The 21,919-nt window shown below is 42.6% G+C and overlaps 1 protein-coding gene across 1 annotated transcript; it reads left to right on the top strand.

Moving 5' to 3' along the window:
- Positions 1 to 1,440: 1,440 nt before the first annotated feature.
- trpv4 (transient receptor potential cation channel, subfamily V, member 4) lies at positions 1,441 to 20,633 on the top strand. Its single transcript, XM_083783173.1, has 17 exons — positions 1,441 to 1,801; positions 6,714 to 6,795; positions 7,313 to 7,743; positions 8,809 to 8,984; positions 10,874 to 11,026; positions 11,679 to 11,819; positions 14,205 to 14,503; positions 14,789 to 14,968; positions 15,821 to 15,979; positions 16,467 to 16,559; positions 16,681 to 16,754; positions 18,367 to 18,532; positions 18,618 to 18,684; positions 19,127 to 19,431; positions 19,570 to 19,697; positions 19,775 to 19,896; positions 20,093 to 20,633. The coding sequence occupies exons 2-17, from the start codon at positions 6,787 to 6,789 to the stop codon at positions 20,191 to 20,193; spliced, it is 2,604 nt and encodes an 867-aa protein (XP_083639299.1). The 5' UTR covers positions 1,441 to 1,801; positions 6,714 to 6,786; the 3' UTR covers positions 20,194 to 20,633.
- The last annotated feature ends 1,286 nt before the right edge of the window (positions 20,634 to 21,919 follow it).

Here is a 21,919-nt window from a genome sequence, read left to right as displayed (position 1 = left end):
GCAGTCCCTCCCCCTTTCAGAACGACGAGTGGCCCAGGAAATGAAATGCAATGCATTTCTCCCATAGGATTTTCTTTAAGTATTTATTTAAAGACTGTTACGCCGCGGACAAAGCCAACTCGGATCGTGACAAATCATGACAATGAACACAATATTTTGGGCCGATCAAATCATTAGAAGAAATTAAAGGCTGGAGACAACACTATTTGTTTTGTTTTTCTTCTTATAAATTATTTGATCGGCCCAAAACATTGTGTTCATTGTCATGATTTGTCACGATCCGAGTTGGCTTTGTCCGCGGCGTAACAGTCTTTAAATAAATACTTAAAGAAAATCCTATGGGAGAAATGCATTGCATTTCATTTCCTGGGCCACTCATCGTTCTGAAAGGGGGAGGGACTGCGACGCTCTATAGAGCCTTGAGCTATTTTATACCACCTGTTGGTGGCGCTATAACAGGCCAATGTGAAAAGTGTGGGATATATTCCTCAGCCTAGTAAGAAAGTCTGTTAAATATTTCATGTAAATTGCACACTGCGTGATTTGAGGCTTTTTGTTCAAAGCGGGCCAATCCTGCAAATTTGAAAGCCAATGTTGGCCAATTAGGATGGAATATGAAATATCGGACAGTTCCGTCTTGAACACATGACTATAGTAACGATTTGTGGGACAGAATCTGGAGGAGTAATATCAAAAAATAATGTTTTTCAAAAGTCGTCCTCCTGGCCGTTCTGGAAAATGTAGGGCACAGGTTCATCGTTGGCATCCAGGGAGTGTATGTGCAAAATTTGGCACCATGGGTTAACTGTGCCGGAGATTAGCTGTTAACAGACGGACGGACGGACGTGCTTTAACAATAGCTTTTATATTCGTTTTTAGTCTTTGATCACCCACATCTGTTCAGCTATTTTTATCAGCTGATCTTTATTGAAGGTATTTAACACTTCCTCTGACGGAGCATCCACAAATGCCTTAACCTCTGCCGACAGACACAGACAGACAGACAGACAGACAGACAGACACACACAGAGACAGACAGACAGACACACACAGACAGACACACACACACACACACACACACACACACACACACACACACACACACACACACACACACACACACACACACACACACACACACAGACACACACACACACACACACACACACACACACACACACACACACACACACACACACACACACAGTGCAAAACATACTCTCTCCCCACCAGTGGTGGAGACAATAAATGCCTTGTCGGGTCCTAGCCTATCCACACGAGGGAGCTATTTCTCTTTCTATTCGGCGCAAAATGATGGCTAATAAAATTTAGAACATCTGAACATGTTCTTTTTATACCATCAATACCATCTTTGAAAATGGTAGGCTATGTGATGTGTGTTTGTTCAGTGACGACTTTTGGTTTTTGCTCTTCATGCCTTGCTCATAGGCCTGCCTGGGGCCCTGGACCCTATACGTAATGTGTTTGTCGGAGTCCCACCCAACATTTGAGCAAACTTTAGTAAAAGCGTCAGTTGTTTAGGTGGGCGTTGAGAGTCTGTGTGTGGACTGTGCATCCAACCCAGGACGGCCAGTGGAACAGATTAACTCAGTTCAGCTGGCATTTGGCTGTTAACAGATATCATACCCGGAGAAAAGAAGACTGGAGCAGCACAGCACAGCAGGGACAGGGTACATAGTCGTCGCAACGATCGAGGTTAAAAAAGTAATTTTAAAGTCCACAAACCCATACATACGAAGTTACGAACTGCATCTTGAAAGAGTATTCAAGCTAATTCAAGGTAAGAAGCCACCGTTTACGTTGACTACCTGCTCGTTCTGCTAATTTCTATAAAACCAATTGTCAGGGTTGATTTGTAATTAAACATTGAGGTTTCTTTTTTAACTAGCAGCACTGTTGGCGAAAATGGACATGCTTTTTGTTATGTATACAGGCTTTCTTTCTTAATTAAAGTTTGTCTCGGTCAAATCATATCTTGTAATTGTAAATTGGGCATGTTAATCACATTCACTGAGCAAGGTGACCAAAATAAAACCAAATAGGGGTAAGATGAGCCACTTTGTCCTGGAAGCAAGGCAAAATGAGATGGCAGTAAAATCTTATTTCAGGATGTCTTCTATCAATTGAATGAGTCTATGACAAAGGACCATGAAAACATGACTTATTGGTCATGTGGAAAATGAAAAAATCGGCACACCAATTCAGGCTCTCAAGTATCTTTACTTTAATTCATATATTATTGGTCATGTGGCTCACATTGCCCCAGGTAAGGGGTAAGTGATATTTTAATGTTTCTAGTTTAAACTTGAACAGATAACACTTAATTAGCAAATAGTCTTATTTATTTGTTTACTTATTATTTAAACAATATAAAGCCAATTCAAGTTTGTTATTTGCAATTGCAATATTGCAAACGTCTCTTAAATGTAATGTACATCCAAATTAAAGGCCATTCAGCATAATTTGAGTAGCATTGATAAAAAAAATATATGAATAGTGATTCATATTAGGGAAATTGGCTCTATTTACCCCTAGACATTTTACCCACAGCCTTACTGTACTACTCTGTACTGTATTCTACTGTAGCCTACTGCACTCTCCGGCACCGTTAACCCGGTCGATGCCAACCTTTGCAGTTTGCACACACACTCCATAGATGCCAACGATAAACCTCTGCCCCAAATTTTCCAGAACGGCCTTTTATAGCGCCATCAGGATGCAGACTTTTGTAAAACACATAATTTGATATTACTCCTCCATATTTCGTCCAAAAATCCTACAAATCGTTACACAGTATCTCTATAGTCATGTGCTCAACACAGATCTGTCCGATATTTCATATTCCATCCTGATTGGCTAACATTGGCTTTCAAAGTTTACAGGATTGGCCCATTTTGAACAAAAAGCCTCAAATCATGAACGCAGTGTGCAATTTACGTGAAATATTTCACATACGTTCCTACTAGGCTGAGGGATATATCCCAAGCTTTTCACATTGGCCTGTTATAGCGCCACCAACAGGTGGATTTTTGCAAAACACTTTTTTGGAACAAAATGCCTCAAATCATCCAAAAATAGACGTCCCACTGCGTTCCAGTCGCAGTAGATTTAATCATACCTCCCGTTGTTGTCGATCGGCTCTAGAGTGTTTTGGCTACATTTAGCTGCTACAGCCACATCCGGGATAACATCCGGTCTGTCTGTAAAAGTTCTCCGCTACTATAAATCGCCGGGCGCTATGATTTAATGGATTAAATAACTCTGGGCAACCGGAGTGATAGTTGTAGTGCACAGTGTGAAGCTCAACAGTGCCACTTGAAGTATAGGGCTGTCCGTACTCAAGGGACATAGGGATGGACAGACACACATAGCTGTTCATTGGAGCGGTTAGGCACCACTCAAAATGACTAGAATAATACTTCAGACAATTTCTTAGTATATTAACAAATAGATACAACTAACTACCATATCTTATTAACTTATTAGCAAAAGTCTTGTCAGGGTGAGATTCGTGAGACAGAACAGAGAAAGTGTGGGGAAAAAACTAGATCTTGTTGTTGGCTTTGTGCCATTTTCCCAGTACGATTTTCTTCCAGGGAGACCCTGTCAACCTCCTGTGGTCTGGATAATGTCACATTACAGGAGGAAGTCACACAGCATAGGAGGAACTTACACAACCTGTCTCTGAGTGAGGACACATTACAATGACTGAAATGTTACAATTTTCGATTCTACTACAGTCTGTTCAGTGCTCTACCTACCACTTTCTATTTCACATTACTACAATAATATGTCTAATATTTAAATATGGGTAGTCCAAAGCACACCTGCTTCCAGGCTGTTGTAACTCACAGCCTGGAAACCAGACAAATCTGCCAGTGCGGAAAAATATAAAATAAAAAAGATTGCCCTCAGCAGTGATACTAGTCTGGCCATGCCAGGCTAGTCACACTGGTTGTCTCCACCAGGCCAAAGGCACACACATTACTTGATACTTTTTTTATACTAATCTGCAAATCGTTTCACAGTATCTCTATAGTCATGTTCTCATCACAGATCTGTCCCATATTTCATATTCCATCCTGATTGCCTAACATTGGCTATCAAAGTTTACAGGATTGGCCCGTTTTGCACAAAAAGCCTCAAACCATGAACGCAGCAGGCAATTTACGTGAAATCTTTCACAGACGTTCCTACTAGGCTGAGGGATATATCCCACCCTTTTCACATTGGCCTGTTATAGCGCCACCAACAGGTGGATCTTTGCAAAACACATTTTTGGAACAAAATGCCTCAAATCATCCAATTGCCATCCAAGGCAAGAAGAAATGGCACCCTTTTCACATTGGCTTATTATAGCACCACCAAGAAGCCACAACCTGACCTGCCCTGGCGAGACCTGTTCCCTGAGGTTACTGGTCTGTTACTGGTCTGTTTCTTTCAGTCATTTATGAAGGGAAGCCTGTCTTTGTTCTGTTCCACATGTCCAGTGGAGTGTGAAGGCATGATAATCCTATGTGTTGTAGAGGGTCTGAGTCATGCCTCGTCCCCTCTGTTTATGTTAGTCTTCTGTTCTGCAGTTTGGTTTAGCTCAGTTTATGTCTGCTTCACGAGCTAACCCAGCAAATCACAAGAGTTTTAGGCTTTTTATGGAGCTTGTTGGTAGTTTAGCTTTGTATATGCTACCTCACTGTCCTCACGCAGTCTACCTCTACTCTAAAATAATTCAGTGTAAGTCTAAGGGTGTACAACTACAAATTGTCAATTTGAACCCTCAGGTAAATTGTTATACCATTGAGTTAAACACAGACTTTTGAGAGGTGAGATGATCATGACTTTATTAATCCCCAAAGGGAAATTGAGACAGCAGCATTTATGTGACGAGATAAATAAAATAAAAAACAGAAAAACAACAGACACAGGTGGACAAGACCAGGGCCAACATAGGATCATATGCATTTGGGGAGTCAGTTCTTATGCATTTGCATTATAGAATTGCTGTCACTGTGTAAGGCTCAGATTGAAGGTGACAGACAGATGCCACTTTAATGTCTGTGTTAAAGACAAAGAGTGACAGAGAAAGTTTTTTTTGAATGCTACTCAACTTCAAGTGTACAGTACATACATTCCATTCTACTAGTCTATACAGTAAAATCCTTAGTATTAATTAATTTATCCATTTGTAACATTTGTTTACTCCCTTTCCCCATGACGGTTCCATTTGGTTAGATCATAAAATTTAGTTCAGAGTTGAGTTCAGAACGCTGACAATTGTAGGCTACTGTGTAAAGAAGAAGCCAATCAAGACACGTCCTTCTTAGTTTAGTTATTAGTTTATTTGAAAAGCAAAAATAGTACAGTTATAACATTCTGAGGATGAAACACAATAAAGTCCAGGACTTATTTCCCTCTTACTCCAGTCAAGTAGCCTTCAGAATAAGAATCAGAATCAATCTTTATTGTCACATCACATTACAAGTAAGGTGGGTGAAAGACTTGGTTGTGCAGGCTCATATTGCAGTTAAAAGACAAGAGAGAGAAGAGCATAAAGTGCATAACATGACAATTGTGAGTGCATAATAAATAAAAGTTCATCATGGGTGCATGTATGTACGACTAGGCTATAAACTAAATGAGTCCCTAGAGCACAAATAAGTTCAGAGTGTGCAACAAAACTTAGCTCTTGTTCTGCAGTCTGATTGTTGACAAGTAAAAAGCTGTTCAAGAGTCTGGTAGTACTGCTCCCGATGCTCCTGAATCTCTTACCTGGCCGTGGGTGCGGCAGCGGCTTGAACAGGCTGTGGCTGGGGTGGGGAATGTCCCTTGGGAACAAGTGGTTCCCGAGCTATGTGGCCCATAGGGCAGGAGCCTATCTCCTGTTTCTGTTGCAGGAGCCAAGAGGCACCTTGATGTACATTGTACAAGTCCAACCCCTGCCCTGTGTCGTGATGCTAGTACTGTATGTCACATAGGGACTTATCCACAATCCAACCCTCAATGCTGATTGGCAAACAGGGAGGCATCAGATACTTTTTTTATCAGGGATGCACCGGTTTGGAAATTCTTGACCGATACCGATGTTTGAAATAACAATTTACCCGATACTGATACACTATATGTTTACTTAGTTTTTGTTGTTTTTATTCCCCCCTTTTGTGAAGGGAAACAAATACATATTCAATACAAGAAATAAATGTTCAGAATCTACAGCTTGGTAAGCTGCATAAATAACCAGCACACCAACATAGTGAATGCAAAATGTATGCTTATCAATAACAGATACATTTCGGCTACTACCATCGGTTAATGTCAGTTTTATTTGCCGATATCGATATATAACGGCAAATATCGGCCGATACATCGGTGCATCCCTATAATTCTTATAGTCTTTGGTATGAATCAGCCAGGTGTTGAACCCCGACCTCCCAGTCTCAGGGCGGACACTATAACCGCAAGGCCAGTCACTGAGCTGGTCTGAACAGTTATGTTATTGGTTTTGGCTAAAGCCCATTGCATGGGTTTCCAACCTCCATGGGATAGAGCACTTTTTGTGTTCTTGAAGACCAACACACATTTTGTCTGTATAGGTCCGCGTCAATTATTCTGTGTTATAAGATTGTAACTATATTTTCTCTTCTTCTGGAGTTTTAATAAAGATTCACACATCATGGTTTCTCTATTTGCTTCCATAGACTGACCACATGCTTCGGTCTCATTTCCAGTCAACCCTGAAGAGGAATTTGGCACTTCACCGTAATCTAAGGGATGAATGAGGTACTGAGGGGTTAAATGTCAAAGACCTACCCGAGACCACTTCTTCCACTGCAGTCAACATTCCTATTTTTTGTCATCAGGTTTTTTAAATTGTTTAATTTGTATTAATTGTACTTACAGTACATGAATTAGAGTACATTTAATAAATTACATCATCATGCCGTAAAACAGGCACTATGTCTACTTTGTTTACACTTTGACGTAAAATTGTCCATTCATTGTCAATGGGAATTTAATGTTTGTGTAGGACAAAGTTTGTGCGCACACACACCAAAAGCTGGATATAGGAGGGGCTAGCAGCCTAGCACCCCTCAAAAAGTTACACTACATTGATATTTCAGCTTTTACTCAAATTAAAACGGTAATGCAAATAGAAAAAGGCTTACTGTTTTCATTACCAGGTGTCAAGTCTGTCATTGTGTTTCACACTATTACTAATGTTTGTTCAATGTTGGTCATGGCTGAAGAAAGGCTGAAGAACATTTGGCTCATTCATTGTTTTTGGTGTTTTTCCTAGGGCCGTTCTGCTGCCACTCTTTTGAAAAGATGCCATGTGGCATTGACCACATCCTCTGTTCCTACGAGGGCTGCCCTCTCTGTAGACTCAGGGGAAGGACTGGATAGTCAGTTTGACAATGATGCCGCATTCGCTCTGTCTGAGTTCTCTGACCTGTTTGAGAGTGAGGATGGTTCTTCGCCGGCACAGGACACGGTTCAGGAACCGCCCCCAGAGGCGTCTCAGGCGGACAGTAGACAGAACTTGCGCATGAAGTTCCAGGGTGCATTTAAGAAGGGCATCACCAACCCCATGGACCTGCTGGAGTCTACCATCTATGATTCACAGGTGGTGCCTGGCCCCAAGAAAGCGCCAATGGACTCGCTCTATGACTATGGCACCTGCAGGAACAATAACAACCAAAAACGTCGCAGAAAGAAGCTCCCAAGAGGGTGAGACCAGCCTTCACTGCTTCAATGCACCAGTCAGCGTGATGTCAGTAGATGTCAGCCTGGTGGCAGTAGATGTGTGTTTCCAGGGTTTTTCTAGCCTTGGATCAAGACTATCATTGATGTATTTGATCAAGTCTGACACACAGACAGAATTAAAACACATTTGTTGAAAAATAAGGACTAATACAGTGCATACAGGTTTCGAAGAGCGAGTTAACCTGTGGCTACAGGATCAGCATTTTATCTTTTCATGTATGGAGAAGTACAGGCTTTGCGTGCAGATTTCCAGTAACTAGAGTCTAGTTACTGGAAATTAACCCATCTATGATAGTCTTGGTCCATATAGTCTAGTTACTAGACTATATGGACCAAGACTATCATAGATGGGTAAGCAAATGTCAGACTCGATAAACTACATCTATGATAGTCTTGATCCAAGGCTAGGGTTTGCTAAGTTGTTGGCTCCTCATATTGGCAGGAGAGAGCATAACGTTTGACGTTCGAAGGAAAAGTCAGAGGCATGGAAATTTGTACTCGTAAAATTGTGGTGGTGTGATCCATGTAGAAGTACACACACACACACACACACGTGCACGCACGCACACACATACACACTCTCTCTCCTTCACACACACACACGCACATGCTCGCACACACTCTTGCACACGTGCGGTCACATACACTCACTCTCTCTCTCTCTCTCTCTCTCTCTGGGCCAGGCAGCCCTTCATATGTCCATTCATTGATCTAACAGAGAGTGTGTTGTGTCCTACACAGCCGTTGAGGTAATATTTAGGCTGCTGCCTGACTGTTCTTGACTGCTCTGCCTTGTTGCACAGTGAGGTCTATTTATAAGAGAAGGGTGTGGGTGGGGGTAATCTCTTCACTTTGAGATGCTGAGGACAAATCTATGCCATTCTGTAGACCACTGGTTTCCTATCCTCAACCTGTGTGATAGTCTGCATTTGTTAATGAAGTGAGAAAGATATTTCATAGACCTATAATTTGTTATGCTACATGACATAAATGTGACTTACAGTATTTCCTCATTCCATTCCTACCCAGTAAGACAGAGACATCCTGTGATGAAGGACCAGGCTCTGACCCTCCAAAGGTAATGAAGACATTCAACCGCTCTCTCCTCTTCGATTGTGTGTCACGTGCAGACCCAAGCTCTCTAGATGGCCTTTTGGAGTACTTGCAGTCTCACCAAAAGAGACTAACTGATGAGGATTTCAAAGGTAAAAGTATTTACGAGTGGAAGGTTCTCAAATTCCAAATAATGACAACAGCATGTGACTGCAATTTGTTCTTGTTCGTGGATGACTCGGCACTCCTGGTCTCGGCACGGACAAATTGCAGGTTGAAAAAGTAGGAATACACTTTGTATTGTCACTTTGACTATGCATGCACCTCATGTTACTATAGCACCACAAACGCTTTAAAAACAAGGTTTCAGACGTCCTAAAACAAACTGGTCAGGCTACTGCTTGGCCTCGCACCTAGAACTCACCTAACTCCTGTTCATTATGCTAGGGTGGGATGTCTCAGGGTAGAGGACAGAGTACAGCAACTTGCAATGGGCCTGGACTTCAAGATACGCAATACTAGAGACACCCATGTACCTGTCAAACCACCCCTGACTGTTTACTGTACATATATTTGGCGCTAATGTGTGTGTGTGTGTGTGTGTGTGTGTGGGGGGGGGGGGGGGGGGGGTTACCTTATTACTGTGTGAGAGTGCAAGCATCCAATCCACTAAGCAACTCAAAGCTAGGGTGAATACCAGCCACTTTTAGCTGTGTTGCTCATCCCACAAACGCCCAATCCTTACAATCTATACCTCGTTGTAAAGGTGACTAATCAACGATTAAAATTATATAAAATACAATACTGATTGGTATTATTAAAGTGGAGAAATGTTGCTGAGTTGATATTATTTGTCTTTAAATGTCTCAATTAATTTAATATGCCATTCTTAGGCAAAGTAATTACTTTTTTGCAGTTAAAGACAACATTTTGATCTCACAGGATCTTCATCAATTCATTTAATACACAGGACCACAATGGAAATAAGCCCTTAGGGCTTTTGTGTTATCTTCTTTATCACCTTTTGTATATATTTATTTTTGCAAACTGTTAAGGGGAATGAATGTAGCACAGTAGCCCTGACTGAAGCCCAGAGTCCTACGTTTTTCCGACAAACCCCATCTCCTCATGTTCCTGTCAAATCTAAACGTTGTGTCATGTCATCAGGCTGCTTTACCTTTGACCTTTGACAACTCCCCCTGCTCTGCACTTTGCTGTTGTTGGCTCAGAGGTCCTGAGAGCGGGAAGATGTGATGTCAGGGCTTTTGTCCTTCCAGGGGTGGACCCAAAGACAGCTTCCTGTCCATGTTGGGATGTCTTTGTGCGGGCTTATAACAGGGGCCAGAGAGAAATCACAGCTAACTGTTTTCTCTTCAAGACACAAGAGCCTGGCGCACTATTTAAAAAACTGTCAGGCTGAACATAAATTGTGTATACTGGATGTCGTTTAAGTCTTTTCTCACAGTAAAACGTTTATCTTTGCGTCTATACTGTTTTTTTTTTTTAGACAATGTGTTACTCATACCAGATATATCAACTCCTACAAGAGGAAATGTGGTTTGCAGAGTATTTTGTAATTGTCACAGTTTGTGACAATAATTCCACCCGAGTATTAATAAGAAATTAGCATTACCATTAGCATTCTTCAAGACTTTCTTCTCTCTATATTTGTCACCAGTAAACAATATTTAATTCAGGTGATGCTTTACAGCAGTGGTTCTCAACATGGGGTTTCCGGTCAGTCCCCAGCTTAATGATCGATAGTTAACGTTCACCTTTATTGCATGTCCAAGTAAGTACAACTAGAGAAGATAAAATTATGGCTATTATGATCAGAGGGTCACTGTTATCTTTTTCTTAGACTGAGGTCCGAGAAATAAAATATCAAACGGGGGTCCGTAGCCTAATGCATGTCAACTTGGGGGTCTCTGAAATTAAAAACTTTGAGAAACACTTAAACCTTACACTACAGGACTTGGCGCACTGCAGCCGTAAATCACAAATCTAACTCCTCTAACTCGGTTGTTACATGTTTCTGCAGAGCCAACCACAGGAAAGACATGTCTGCCTAAAGCACTGCTGAATCTTTACAGTGGCCAGAATGGCACCATCCCTCTTCTGATGAACATAGCGGAGCAGACTGGAAACCTCAGAGAGTTCATCAACACCCCTTTCAGAGATCTCTACTACAGAGGTATGGCTATACAGAAATCCTGTAAAAGGGTGTTTAATACTTAGTTGTGTACAGTGCGCAACCAAGTATACTTTAAGCCTAACACCACCATAAAGCTCATCTGTAATCTAAAGGTGTTGCTTAAACAGTAAAGGTCATATTAGAATTGACAATTAGAACGTATTTTCATATATTTTGTCCGTATGGCTCTTGCTGTTCAACTTCCTCTGTATTGCAATCGACAGACGGTGTTTGTTGAGGAGACAGTTTGCCATATGCTTGCCAGGCTGCTAGCTTAGGCTCAGATCTTTGAAATGATAGAATAATGTTTATGTATATGAGCCATATACTCACATCTCACAAATTAGATAATCCAGGCCTCCTTTGTTGTCCTTAAAGCTTAAACTAACATTTGTTGCCCAACCAGCATTTTCCGCACGGATAAATCAAATGTGTCACATGAAAACGTCAACAAAATTCTTCTCAACTATTACTTGAATTGAACTTTTATACAGCACTGTCCTAGAATGAGCAAATTTCATGATGACAAAAACACCTTCAAAGCAAATGTTATACTTTCAAAAGTGCATAAATATGTAATGTTTTAATATTACATATTGGTTTTGTTGTTTGTGTATTTCCACATTGACCACCATGTGTATTGTGATGTCAGGCCAGACGGCACTCCACATTGCAATAGAGCGACGCTGTAAGCAGTATGTGGAGCTGCTGGTGGAGAAGGAGGCTGATGTCCATGCCCAAGCTAGGGGTCGCTTCTTCCAGCCCCGAGATGAAGGGGGTTACTTCTACTTTGGTAAGTACTATAAAAGCACAATATTCTAAATAACACAGCACACTGTCCTTCTGCAATAACTCTTTATTGTAAACCTTTGACTGGTAATAAGATATTGCTGATAGACTTTCAATAATGTGGTGTGTATTTTCCATTTTCTATTGCCAGTTCTATGATAAAATGGCAATATAATAAACATAATTTCTTCCTGTAAATAAGTCACTGTTGCCATGGTGAAACGAAACCACTGGCTTAGACCCACCCTTTCTACTTTTATATGACAGACTTGGGCTGGGTAAACATGGTGGTGAACCCCACCTGACAGCCAAAAGTTGTTGAAGTATCAAACTGTTATTAGCTAAAAAAAAAGAAAATAAATTAACATGGCATGATGTCAGACGTTCAAGAAGTGCATCTGAAAATTCCACTGAAAGGTGTTTGTGTTTCACACTTAAAGAAAAGTAAACATCTCCCCCTTTTAGACTGGCCCACAGGACAAAACGGTGCTTCTTAAGCAAAACTCCACACTGCCCTCTGCTGGCATGGGGATTTTCTCTTATAGCTGTCATGTGGTCAAAGGGGAAAGTGACTGGTAAATAAATGCTAGAACAATAACAAGATCAAGTATTATACAATAATAAGATTAAGCAGTGTTTACTAGATAATCCATTCAGCCAACAAATATGACATACTGAATGTTAGCACCAGTTAGATTTTGAGGAAAAATAAGCGAGTTCAGGATATGTTACTTTTTGTCACTAGCTACTTGTACAGCAAGTATATATGTGTGTCTCACGACACACATATATTGCAAATGTAGTTATTTTCTATTTTTTATCAAGGACAGTTTTGAGAAGTTATTATTATTTGATTAGGCTCATGCATTATATTCCATGCTCATCATCACATAGGAGATGATTTCCATTTGTAACTTACTGTAGCATGGTTGTCATTTCCAAATCCCAGCGTGTCCAGGCACTGTGTGAGTAATTTGCCGTGGAGCTTTGCAGTGAGGTGAACAGGAACCTGGCAGGGTTGATGGCTAATGGGATTTAGCACTCACGCTAACGCTCTGCATGCAACCGTGCAAATCCATGAAGAGGACCGTTTCCATGCGAGGTGACAAAGTAATCTGTCACCCATGGCAACGGCTCATTTTCAGCAGCTGCTTTTGGCAGTCTCACCCCAGTGCGCCCCTCCTTAAAACAACTACTAATTGTGCTCTTTTCAGAGCAGATTTAAGGTGCATCTTTGATCTATATTTAGAGTATTTGAGAGAGAAAATCGATTCGATTATCTGTTACATTTACCTCATTAAGTCACTTATTGATTTGCTTACTTTCAATCAAAAATTGGTCCTGTATCTCAAATCACAGTCAACTTCAGATTTATTTATATCAACTACAGATTGTGTAGTGGGTGAAATTTGTTTTTGTGCAAGCTCCATCGTTTTGGTTGTTCAAGAAGAGAAAACGAAAAGAAGAGAGGAAGGGAGAGCAAGGATAAAACATAAATCAAACGGCAAAGACTAAAGAGAAAGATGTCAAGGATAGGCAAAAATGTATCTACTACATACACTTTGATTGATTGATTGATTGATTGATTGATTGATTTGTTTATTAACAGTACAAAATTACAGTACATTTCAAGTACAACTCAATACAAAAACTGTTAACATTGAGTGGACGACACCATAAAGCATTACACTATAGAAACACTATAACACTATAGAAACACTATAACACTATAGAAACACTACTGTATATAGTCAAAAAGAAATCATCATAGGAGGTAAAAAGGGGAAAAAACATATACAGTGAGGGGAAACAGGGGTGTGTGGGGGATTCAGATTTTACGGGGGCCAGTTTCGTAGCAGGTAGTAGCACTTTGGTAGGTCCACAAAGCAGCAGCTATGTAATGAAAATAGACATTAAGGTGCTAAATAGTGTCTGTGCATTGTACATCGGATAAAGTACAACAAAGTGTCTACGTCAAGTACCACATAGTCCACGAAGGTACAATGCACTGATTATACATCCACAGGACAAATAGAGCCTGTTGACGGGCTCACATAGAGCGGTAACACAAGTAAAATATATATGGTACTGTAGATCCACAAGGAAAAGTAAAGTCCAAGCCTGAAACAGGCTTCAACTGTGTGATGGTAGCCGGGTGGAAGCTGTTCAGAATCCTGGTTGTCTTGCCCTTGATACTACGCTAGGCCTCCTTGCCTGCCCTGTCAATGTAGGGGTATGAACAATTTGTGTCTGGGGTGGTGGTGCCTGTCCTTGATGATGCGCTGAGCTTTGACTACACACCTCTTTTTGTATAGTTCCTGGAGGGAGGGACCCTCTTAGAGCCCCCTGTGTGTTTTGTTTCTGAACTGTGTGCCGTACATCTGTCCAGGTGAGCTGCCTCTCTCGCTGGCAGCATGCACCAACCAGCCTGACATGGTACACTACCTGACTGAGAATCCCCACAAGAAAGCTGACCTGCGTCGCCAAGACTCCCGTGGTAACACAGTGCTGCACGCCCTGGTGCACATCGCAGACAACACCCGCGACAACACACGGTTCCTTACAAAGATGTACGACCTCCTGTTGATCAAGAGCGCCAAGGTCTACCCAGACTGCAGCCTGGAGAAGATCCTCAACAACGACGGCATGTCACCTCTTATGATGGCCGCCAAGTTGGGCAAGATAGGGGTATGAATGATGATTACACACACTAACTGCATTATTATGCAACATGCACATACACATACTGTAGAGCACGATGACGGTAATAGGGAAGTTAATGCCATCATGTTTCTATATGGGAAAAAAGGTTTGTGTAAAGGGTGATATATAATTTGTTGTGTTAAAAAAGTGTTACGCACTGAAAATATGTTGTGAGCTTGAAAATATATTGTGTTAAGCTATTTCATTGCTTAACACTGGTGCACAACTATGTTTAACACTACAGGTATTCAACTTCCCCACTACCTCCAGGTTTTTCAGCACATCATTCGGCGTGAGATCAAAGATGAGGAGGCCCGTCACTTGTCTCGTAAGTTTAAGGACTGGGCATATGGACCTGTGTACTCCTCCCTCTATGACCTTTCCTCACTGGACACCTGTGGAGAGGAAACGTCAGTTCTTGAAATCCTTGTCTACACCAGTCGCAATGAGGTGAGCCAGAAGATGCAAGTTTATGTGTACTAGTCCTTTTGTTGTTATTTTTCTTCTTCTTTTTGCCAGCTGCTTCAAAAGCGGCTGGACAACATTTTACTACTACTAGCAACCGTAGTGGAGACTTTCTCATGATTGGCTGAACGGCATAAAACCCATACTCTGAACGCCGCAACATCAAGCCGTGAGCTGAGACTGAGGCTGCGGCTGAGGCTGAGAGGCTGAGGCTGCGGCTGAGAGGCTGAGGCTGAGGCTGAGGCTGAGGCTGAGAGGCTGAGAGGCTGAGGCTGAGAGGCTGAGGCTGAGAGGCTGAGGCTGAGGCTGAGAGGCTGAGGCTGAGGCTGAGGCTGAGAGGCTGAGGCTGAGAGGCTGAGGCTGAGAGGCTGAGGCTGAGGCTGAGAGGCTGAGAGGCTGAGAGGCTGAGGCTGAGAGGCTGAGAGGCTGAGAGGCTGAGGCTGAGGCTGAGAGGCTGAGGCTGAGGCTGAGGCTGCGGCTGAGAGGCTGAGGCTGAGGCTGAGAGGCTGAGGCTGAGAGGCTGAGGCTGAGGCTGAGGCTGAGGCTGAGGCTGAGAGGCTGAGAGGCTGAGGCTGAGGCTGAGGCTGAGAGGCTGAGGCTGAGGCTGAGAGGCTGAGGCTGAGAGGCTGAGGCTGAGGCTGAGAGGCTGAGGCTGAGGCTGAGGCTGAGGCTGAGAGGCTGAGACTGACACAAACTGATTATAAATGTTCATAAATGAGGTCTTGCTGCAGCTGACAATTATAACCGAGTCATTCTTGTTCTGTATACTGTAAAATGTATGCTTCAGCCATCAAAGTTGCTTGACAAAACTTGAAAATATTTTATTTATTATCTCAGAATCGCCATGAGATGCTGGCGGTGGAGCCTATCAATGAACTCTTGAGAGCCAAGTGGCAGAAGTTTGGTGCTGTCACTTTCTACATCAGTGTTGTGTCCTACCTCATCACTATGATCATCTTCACCCTTGTGGCTTACTACCACCCATCAGAGGGAACAGTGAGTGGGAAAAGTGCTGAATATTATGTATAGTACTATTCACTAATATGTATACGGTATATCACATAGCATTCATACTCTTCGTCATGGCTGTACTGTCACTTTATAACTGGTCCAAAATCAGAACTTGTGTAAAGGTCACAGGTTTGGCCTTATATCTTACATAAACATAGATCAACTTTCTGTATATTATCCAAAGTACTTAAAATGATACTGAACTCACTTGAATAATTGAGTAAATATTGGCTGAACATTATTGCATGGTTAATAAGTCATGGACATTTGAATTTCATTCGTAAATTAATCTTTTCTCCAGGTATTATTTCTGACTAGACTTTCCAAATCATCTCCTGCCTTAAAATGCTAATATAACTTTACAAACAGTTTGTGGAAACTTAAACAAATTGTGTGATTTAATTTGATTGTATATTGCTGGCTGCATGTGCGCTATACATCTTAAGATTGTATCTCTTGCCTCTCTGTCCAGCCTCCATATCCCTACACCACATCCACAGACTACCTGCGTATGGGTGGGGAAATAATTACCCTTGCATCAGGAATCTTCTTCTTCCTCACCAACGTGAGTCGATATGCTGAAGCCTCATTGTGGTTTAAATGTCCCCCAATTTCTTGCATAACTTCAAATCTGCAATGACAGCGGAAAACTACATCATAAGAAATGTCTGTCCTGTGCTTTGTAGATAAAGGACCTCTTCCTGAAGAAGTGCCCTGGGGTGAACTCGTTATTTATCGATGGTTCCTTTCAGTTGCTCTAGTAAGTCTCCAGCCACCCCATGCCTCACCTTTGCTGTTGCTCTCTGACTATGACCCGAGGCTAATTTATCATCCTTTTAATTGAGTCATCTAATTAATTCCACAAGCTCCTCTCTGGTATGTTTTATCGTTTACATTTTTAATTAAACCTCTGATCCAAACAGAGCAGAGGATGTCGGGCACCTCTCTGAATCATTTTTTATTTAAGCCATTAACATTGTGCCTGAGATGTGTGCCTACATTATGGTAAAACACAAAACACCATATATACCTGTACTGGTTTATTTCCTCAATATAGAACTGCCATCAGGGAAGTTTGTTATACTCTAACCCAAACCTTTTAGCTCAAGACCCAAAAGAGAAATTAGACGTTTGCCCGGGACCTGGCAAGAAGTTGTGAAAATAACAAATCTACAGGCTAGATTGGCTATTTTCACTACTTCTTAGTTTATTTTTATGTAATGTCTTGGATTTGTATGTTTATTTGTTGCTTTATTTGTCATTTTTTGGGGGGGGGGGGGAATCTTTTGAAATATATTTATTTTTCTATGTAGGAAAAGTAGATTTTTAATTGAGTCGTGAGTCGTGTGACCCATACAAATTGGTCCGTGACCCACAAATGGGTCCCGACCCACTGTTTGGGGAAACAGTGCTCTAACCACAACATCTCTCCTCTAGCTTCATCTACTCCCTGCTAGTGATAGTAACATCTCTCCTCTAGCTTCATCTACTCCCTGCTAGTGATAGTAACATCTCTCCTCTAGCTTCATCTACTCATGCTAGTGATAGTAACATCTCTCCTCTAGCTTCCTCTACTCCCTGCTAGTGATAGTAACATCTCTCCTCTAGCTTCCTCTACTCCCTGCTAGTGATAGTAACAGTGCTCTAACCACAACATCTCTCCTCTAGCTTCATCTACTCCCTGCTAGTGATAGTAACATCTCTCCTCTAGCTTCCTCTACTCCCTGCTAGTGATAGTAACAGTGCTCTAACCACAACATCTCTCCTCTAGCTTCATCTACTCCCTGCTAGTGATAGTAACATCTCTCCTCTAGCTTCATCTACTCCCTGCTAGTGATAGTAACAGTGCTCTAACCACAACATCTCTCCTCTAGCTTAATCTACTCCCTGCTAGTGATAGTAACATCTCTCCTCTAGCTTCATCTACTCCCTGCTAGTGATAGTAACAGTGCTCTAACCACAACATCTCTCCTCTAGCTTAATCTACTCCCTGCTAGTGATAGTAACATCTCTCCTCTAGCTTCATCTACTCCCTGCTAGTGATAGTAACAGTGCTCTAACCACAACATCTCTCCTCTAGCTTCATCTACTCCCTGCTAGTGATAGTAACATCTCTCCTCTAGCTTCATCTACTCCCTGCTAGTGATAGTAACAGTGCTCTAACCACAACATCTCTCCTCTAGCTTAATCTACTCCCTGCTAGTGATAGTAACATCTCTCCTCTAGCTTCATCTACTCCCTGCTAGTGATAGTAACATCTCTCCTCTAGCTTCCTCTACTCCCTGCTAGTGATAGTAACATCTCTCCTCTAGCTTCATCTACTCCCTGCTAGTGATAGTAACAGTGCTCTAACCACAACATCTCTCCTCTAGCTTCATCTACTCCCTGCTAGTGATAGTAACGGCAGCGCTCTACCTGTCTGGCATCGAGGCCTATGTATCAGTCATGGTTTTTGCTCTGGTATTGGGATGGATGAACACACTGTACTTCACCAGAGGCCTGAAACTCACCGGCACCTACAGTATCATGATACAAAAGGTAAGATCCTCCTGCATGGGGCCTGGAAATGTGACAATATGAAACCATCCCGTTGGATAATAATAACTCTTATTATGGTTCTCAGATTCTTTTCAAAGACCTATTCAGATTTCTCCTGGTCTACGTGCTCTTCATGATTGGCTATGCATCAGGTAGGCCTCTGTACAAGTTACTTTACAGAGTATCTTAGCACAGCTAGCCTTGTCACAATTATTACATAATCGCCTAATCACAATTATTTGAGACGTGTTGTAAGCTTGTAGATCAACTATTTCCGTTATTTTGGAAATTGTTTGGAAAGAAAAATATATAAAAGATTATTAAATGTGTCAGTGATTTCTTTGTATATTTAGGTTTTTGTCATATTTGCCCTGTGCAATTTGTGATTATGAAGCCTAAAGGGCAAACAGAAATACAAATTGCAACGTTCCAATGTTCAAGGCAAAAAAACACAATTAAATCGTTAATTAATCGTCCACATAAATTTGTAATTGTGACAGCCCTAAGCACAACACATGAGCTCCTAGAAAATGGTATAAGGCCCTGTTATACAATGTGTATACAGTATATGTGTGTTCTGTGTCTTGTGTCCAGCCCTGGTGTCACTGCTGACGGCGTGCCCTGTGGCAGGCCCGGAGTGTGAGGGGGGCTGCCCCACCTATCCCCAGTGCAGGGACACTGACACCTTCAGCGCCTTCCTGCTGGACCTGTTCAAGCTGACCATCGGCATGGGAGAGCTGGACATGATCCACAGCGCCAAATACCCGGCGGTGTTCCTCATGCTGCTGGTTACGTACATCATCCTCACCTTTGTGCTGTTGCTCAACATGTTGATTGCGCTGATGGGAGAGACGGTGAGCCAGGTGTCAAAGGAGAGCAAGAAGATTTGGAAGCTACAGGTGCAGAGGAAATTTTCTATATTCCACTAGCCATCATCGTATAGTGTCCAGCTCTTTAGCAAATAGACACTTTATTTTATTTGTTTTTTAAAGCACCCCTTGCAGTACATTAGCTTTAATTTCACTGTGTGACCACAGTGGGCAACAACCATCCTGGATATTGAGAGGTCCTTCCCAGTCTGCCTTCGCAAGTCCTTTAGAGCTGGCGAGATGGTGACCGTAGGGAAGAACTTGGACGGAACTCCCGACCGACGCTGGTGCTTCAGGTAGATATTACCTTAATCATGATTAGCCAATGTACACCATAATCGATGCAATCAATCAGCCAGTTGTCATGTTTTAGGGTGGACGAGGTCAACTGGTGTCACTGGAATCAGAACCTGGGGATCATCAATGAGGATCCAGGCAAGATTGAGGTCTGCCAAGGCAACGGTATGCAGCAGACTGTCAGATCGCTGAGGAGAGGTGAGTCTGAGTGGTTCAGACAAAAAGAACGCGACTAGACAGTTTTAAGCCCGATTTATACTTTGTTATAATTAGAATGTTTCAGACAAAATCTTTAGTGCACAATGTACTCATTTTGAGCCATAAGGACATGAGTAGGACCCAGCACATGAAAAGGAAAGGAAAAGTAAAGCCTTGTTACTTATTTCCCTTCCAGATCGCTGGTCCACGGTGGTTCCTCGAGCAGTAGAGTTGAGTAAAGGTCCAAGGCATCGTGATCTGGTGATAGAGATGGAGCCCTTTACACCTAGACATTGACCATTTGCAGAGGGCTAAGTGATGTAAAGGGCACAACAGGGCATCATCAGGACCAGTGAGGTCAACCCTTCCTGTTACTCAGACTACCCAACTCGGGGTTACCTGAACCCAATATGCACAATAATTCATTTTTTCAACCAGAGGCCCGATCCGACATGGAACCGAGGATAATCAGACCCATGTCGTAGCATACCCTAACAGGTATAAGACCAACTGGACCCACCCAACACAGAGACCGATTCTAAGCAATATGCCAAGAATAAATGGCTATAGCAATTAGCAAACAAGCTATACAGTATGTGTAAGTAACATTGATTGAATGGCAGTGTAGTGTAATACCAATGTAAGTAATTTTGTTAATAAAAATAATTATATTACATATTATATTTATTTTCAGCAAGGCCTTGTAAAACAATGTGCATCTCATCATTTGATTACCGGACGTATCAAGACCAATCAAGACATTTATATCCAGCAACGTCGAAGTCTTACATATGTCGTTTCACAGGAACATAATATCCCAGTGTCATAATTTTAATTAATTAATTCAATCCAGAGGGGGGGGGGGGGTTCGGGGCAGAGGGAAGGGAGAAGCAGTGGTAGCTAACCACAGGAGGGCCGAGGTAGGAGGTTTCTGTTGTGAGAGTCCTTTAAGTTGCTCCATTATGGTGGAGAGGGGGGAAAAAAAGGGGGAATATTATCAATTAGGCCAAGTAACCCTGCCATAACTGCCAGTATTTTTCACCCGTTGTATTCTGCCAATGGATTTTGTCATTCTGGGTTAGTAGATCTCCTGCTGGTAGGGGAGGGATATGTGGGTACTTTTCCAGGCACCCGTTGATCCTTCGTAAATCCGCTTGGTGTTCGGCGGGCAGGTCGGGTGAGAAGGTTATAAGAGGGAAGAGCACCTTGGCCTTGGGGAATTTTTCAGTCGCCACATCGCGTAGTCGGCGTACGTTTCTCTCGAAGGTGTTAAGCTGTAGGTCATGTCTGTTGTTAAAGCCGAAAAACACAGGGTCCCAAAAGGACGCGTGGACCCTACTCTTAACCAGGGACGTAACGTTGGCTCCTAGTCTATCCTTAAGGTGTCTGTTTACCTCGCGAAGGGCCATCGACCAAGATTCCTGTGGGTCCTGGCATGATCTAGTTTTCAAATTATCGAGAAGAGAGGCTATTTTATCCGTGTAATGGGTTTCAAGGATCGAGTAGCACTGTGACATCCATGTTTCAGCCGCTTCGGTGAGTTTGCGTTTGGTGGCGTCGCTGGCGCCCGTGGGAGTGAACGAGCTTTTCATAGTTTGAATTTTTTCAGCTGGGTCTGGGGGGGTTCGGGGAGAAGGAGGCCGTCAGGGGTTCGAAATTGACGCGTCGAGGGTTTCTGTAGGGACCGTACCCGCCCCAGGGGGTATTACCGGGTGTGCGGGGAGGGCGGTATTCTCTAGGAGTGGGGTAGTCCCACCGCTGGTGCGGGGGGGGTGTCATAATAGCCGTCATATGAAGGTGAACGGGGACGATGTGGCCGGTTTCTGTATCCGTCTCGCCAGGGTGCATGTCTCACCTCATGATAGGGCTGTCGGGGGGAGGGAGAGCGAGATCTCGCTTCCCATCGGATCGGGTCGTACCGATCATCTCGGTGATAGGGGCGGTTCCATCTTGGTGAGCGGTCGCGAGTCCTCTGTGGGGTACGGGAGTAGCTTTGCATGTTCCGAGTCCTGATTGGAGAAGA

This window comes from Protomyctophum parallelum (assembly GCF_964188405.1).
Source record: "Protomyctophum parallelum genome assembly, chromosome: 15".
Lineage (NCBI taxonomy): Eukaryota > Metazoa > Chordata > Actinopteri > Myctophiformes > Myctophidae > Protomyctophum > Protomyctophum parallelum.
Note: the sequence above shows the minus strand (reverse complement) of the source record. Positions and strands in the feature narration are given on the sequence as shown.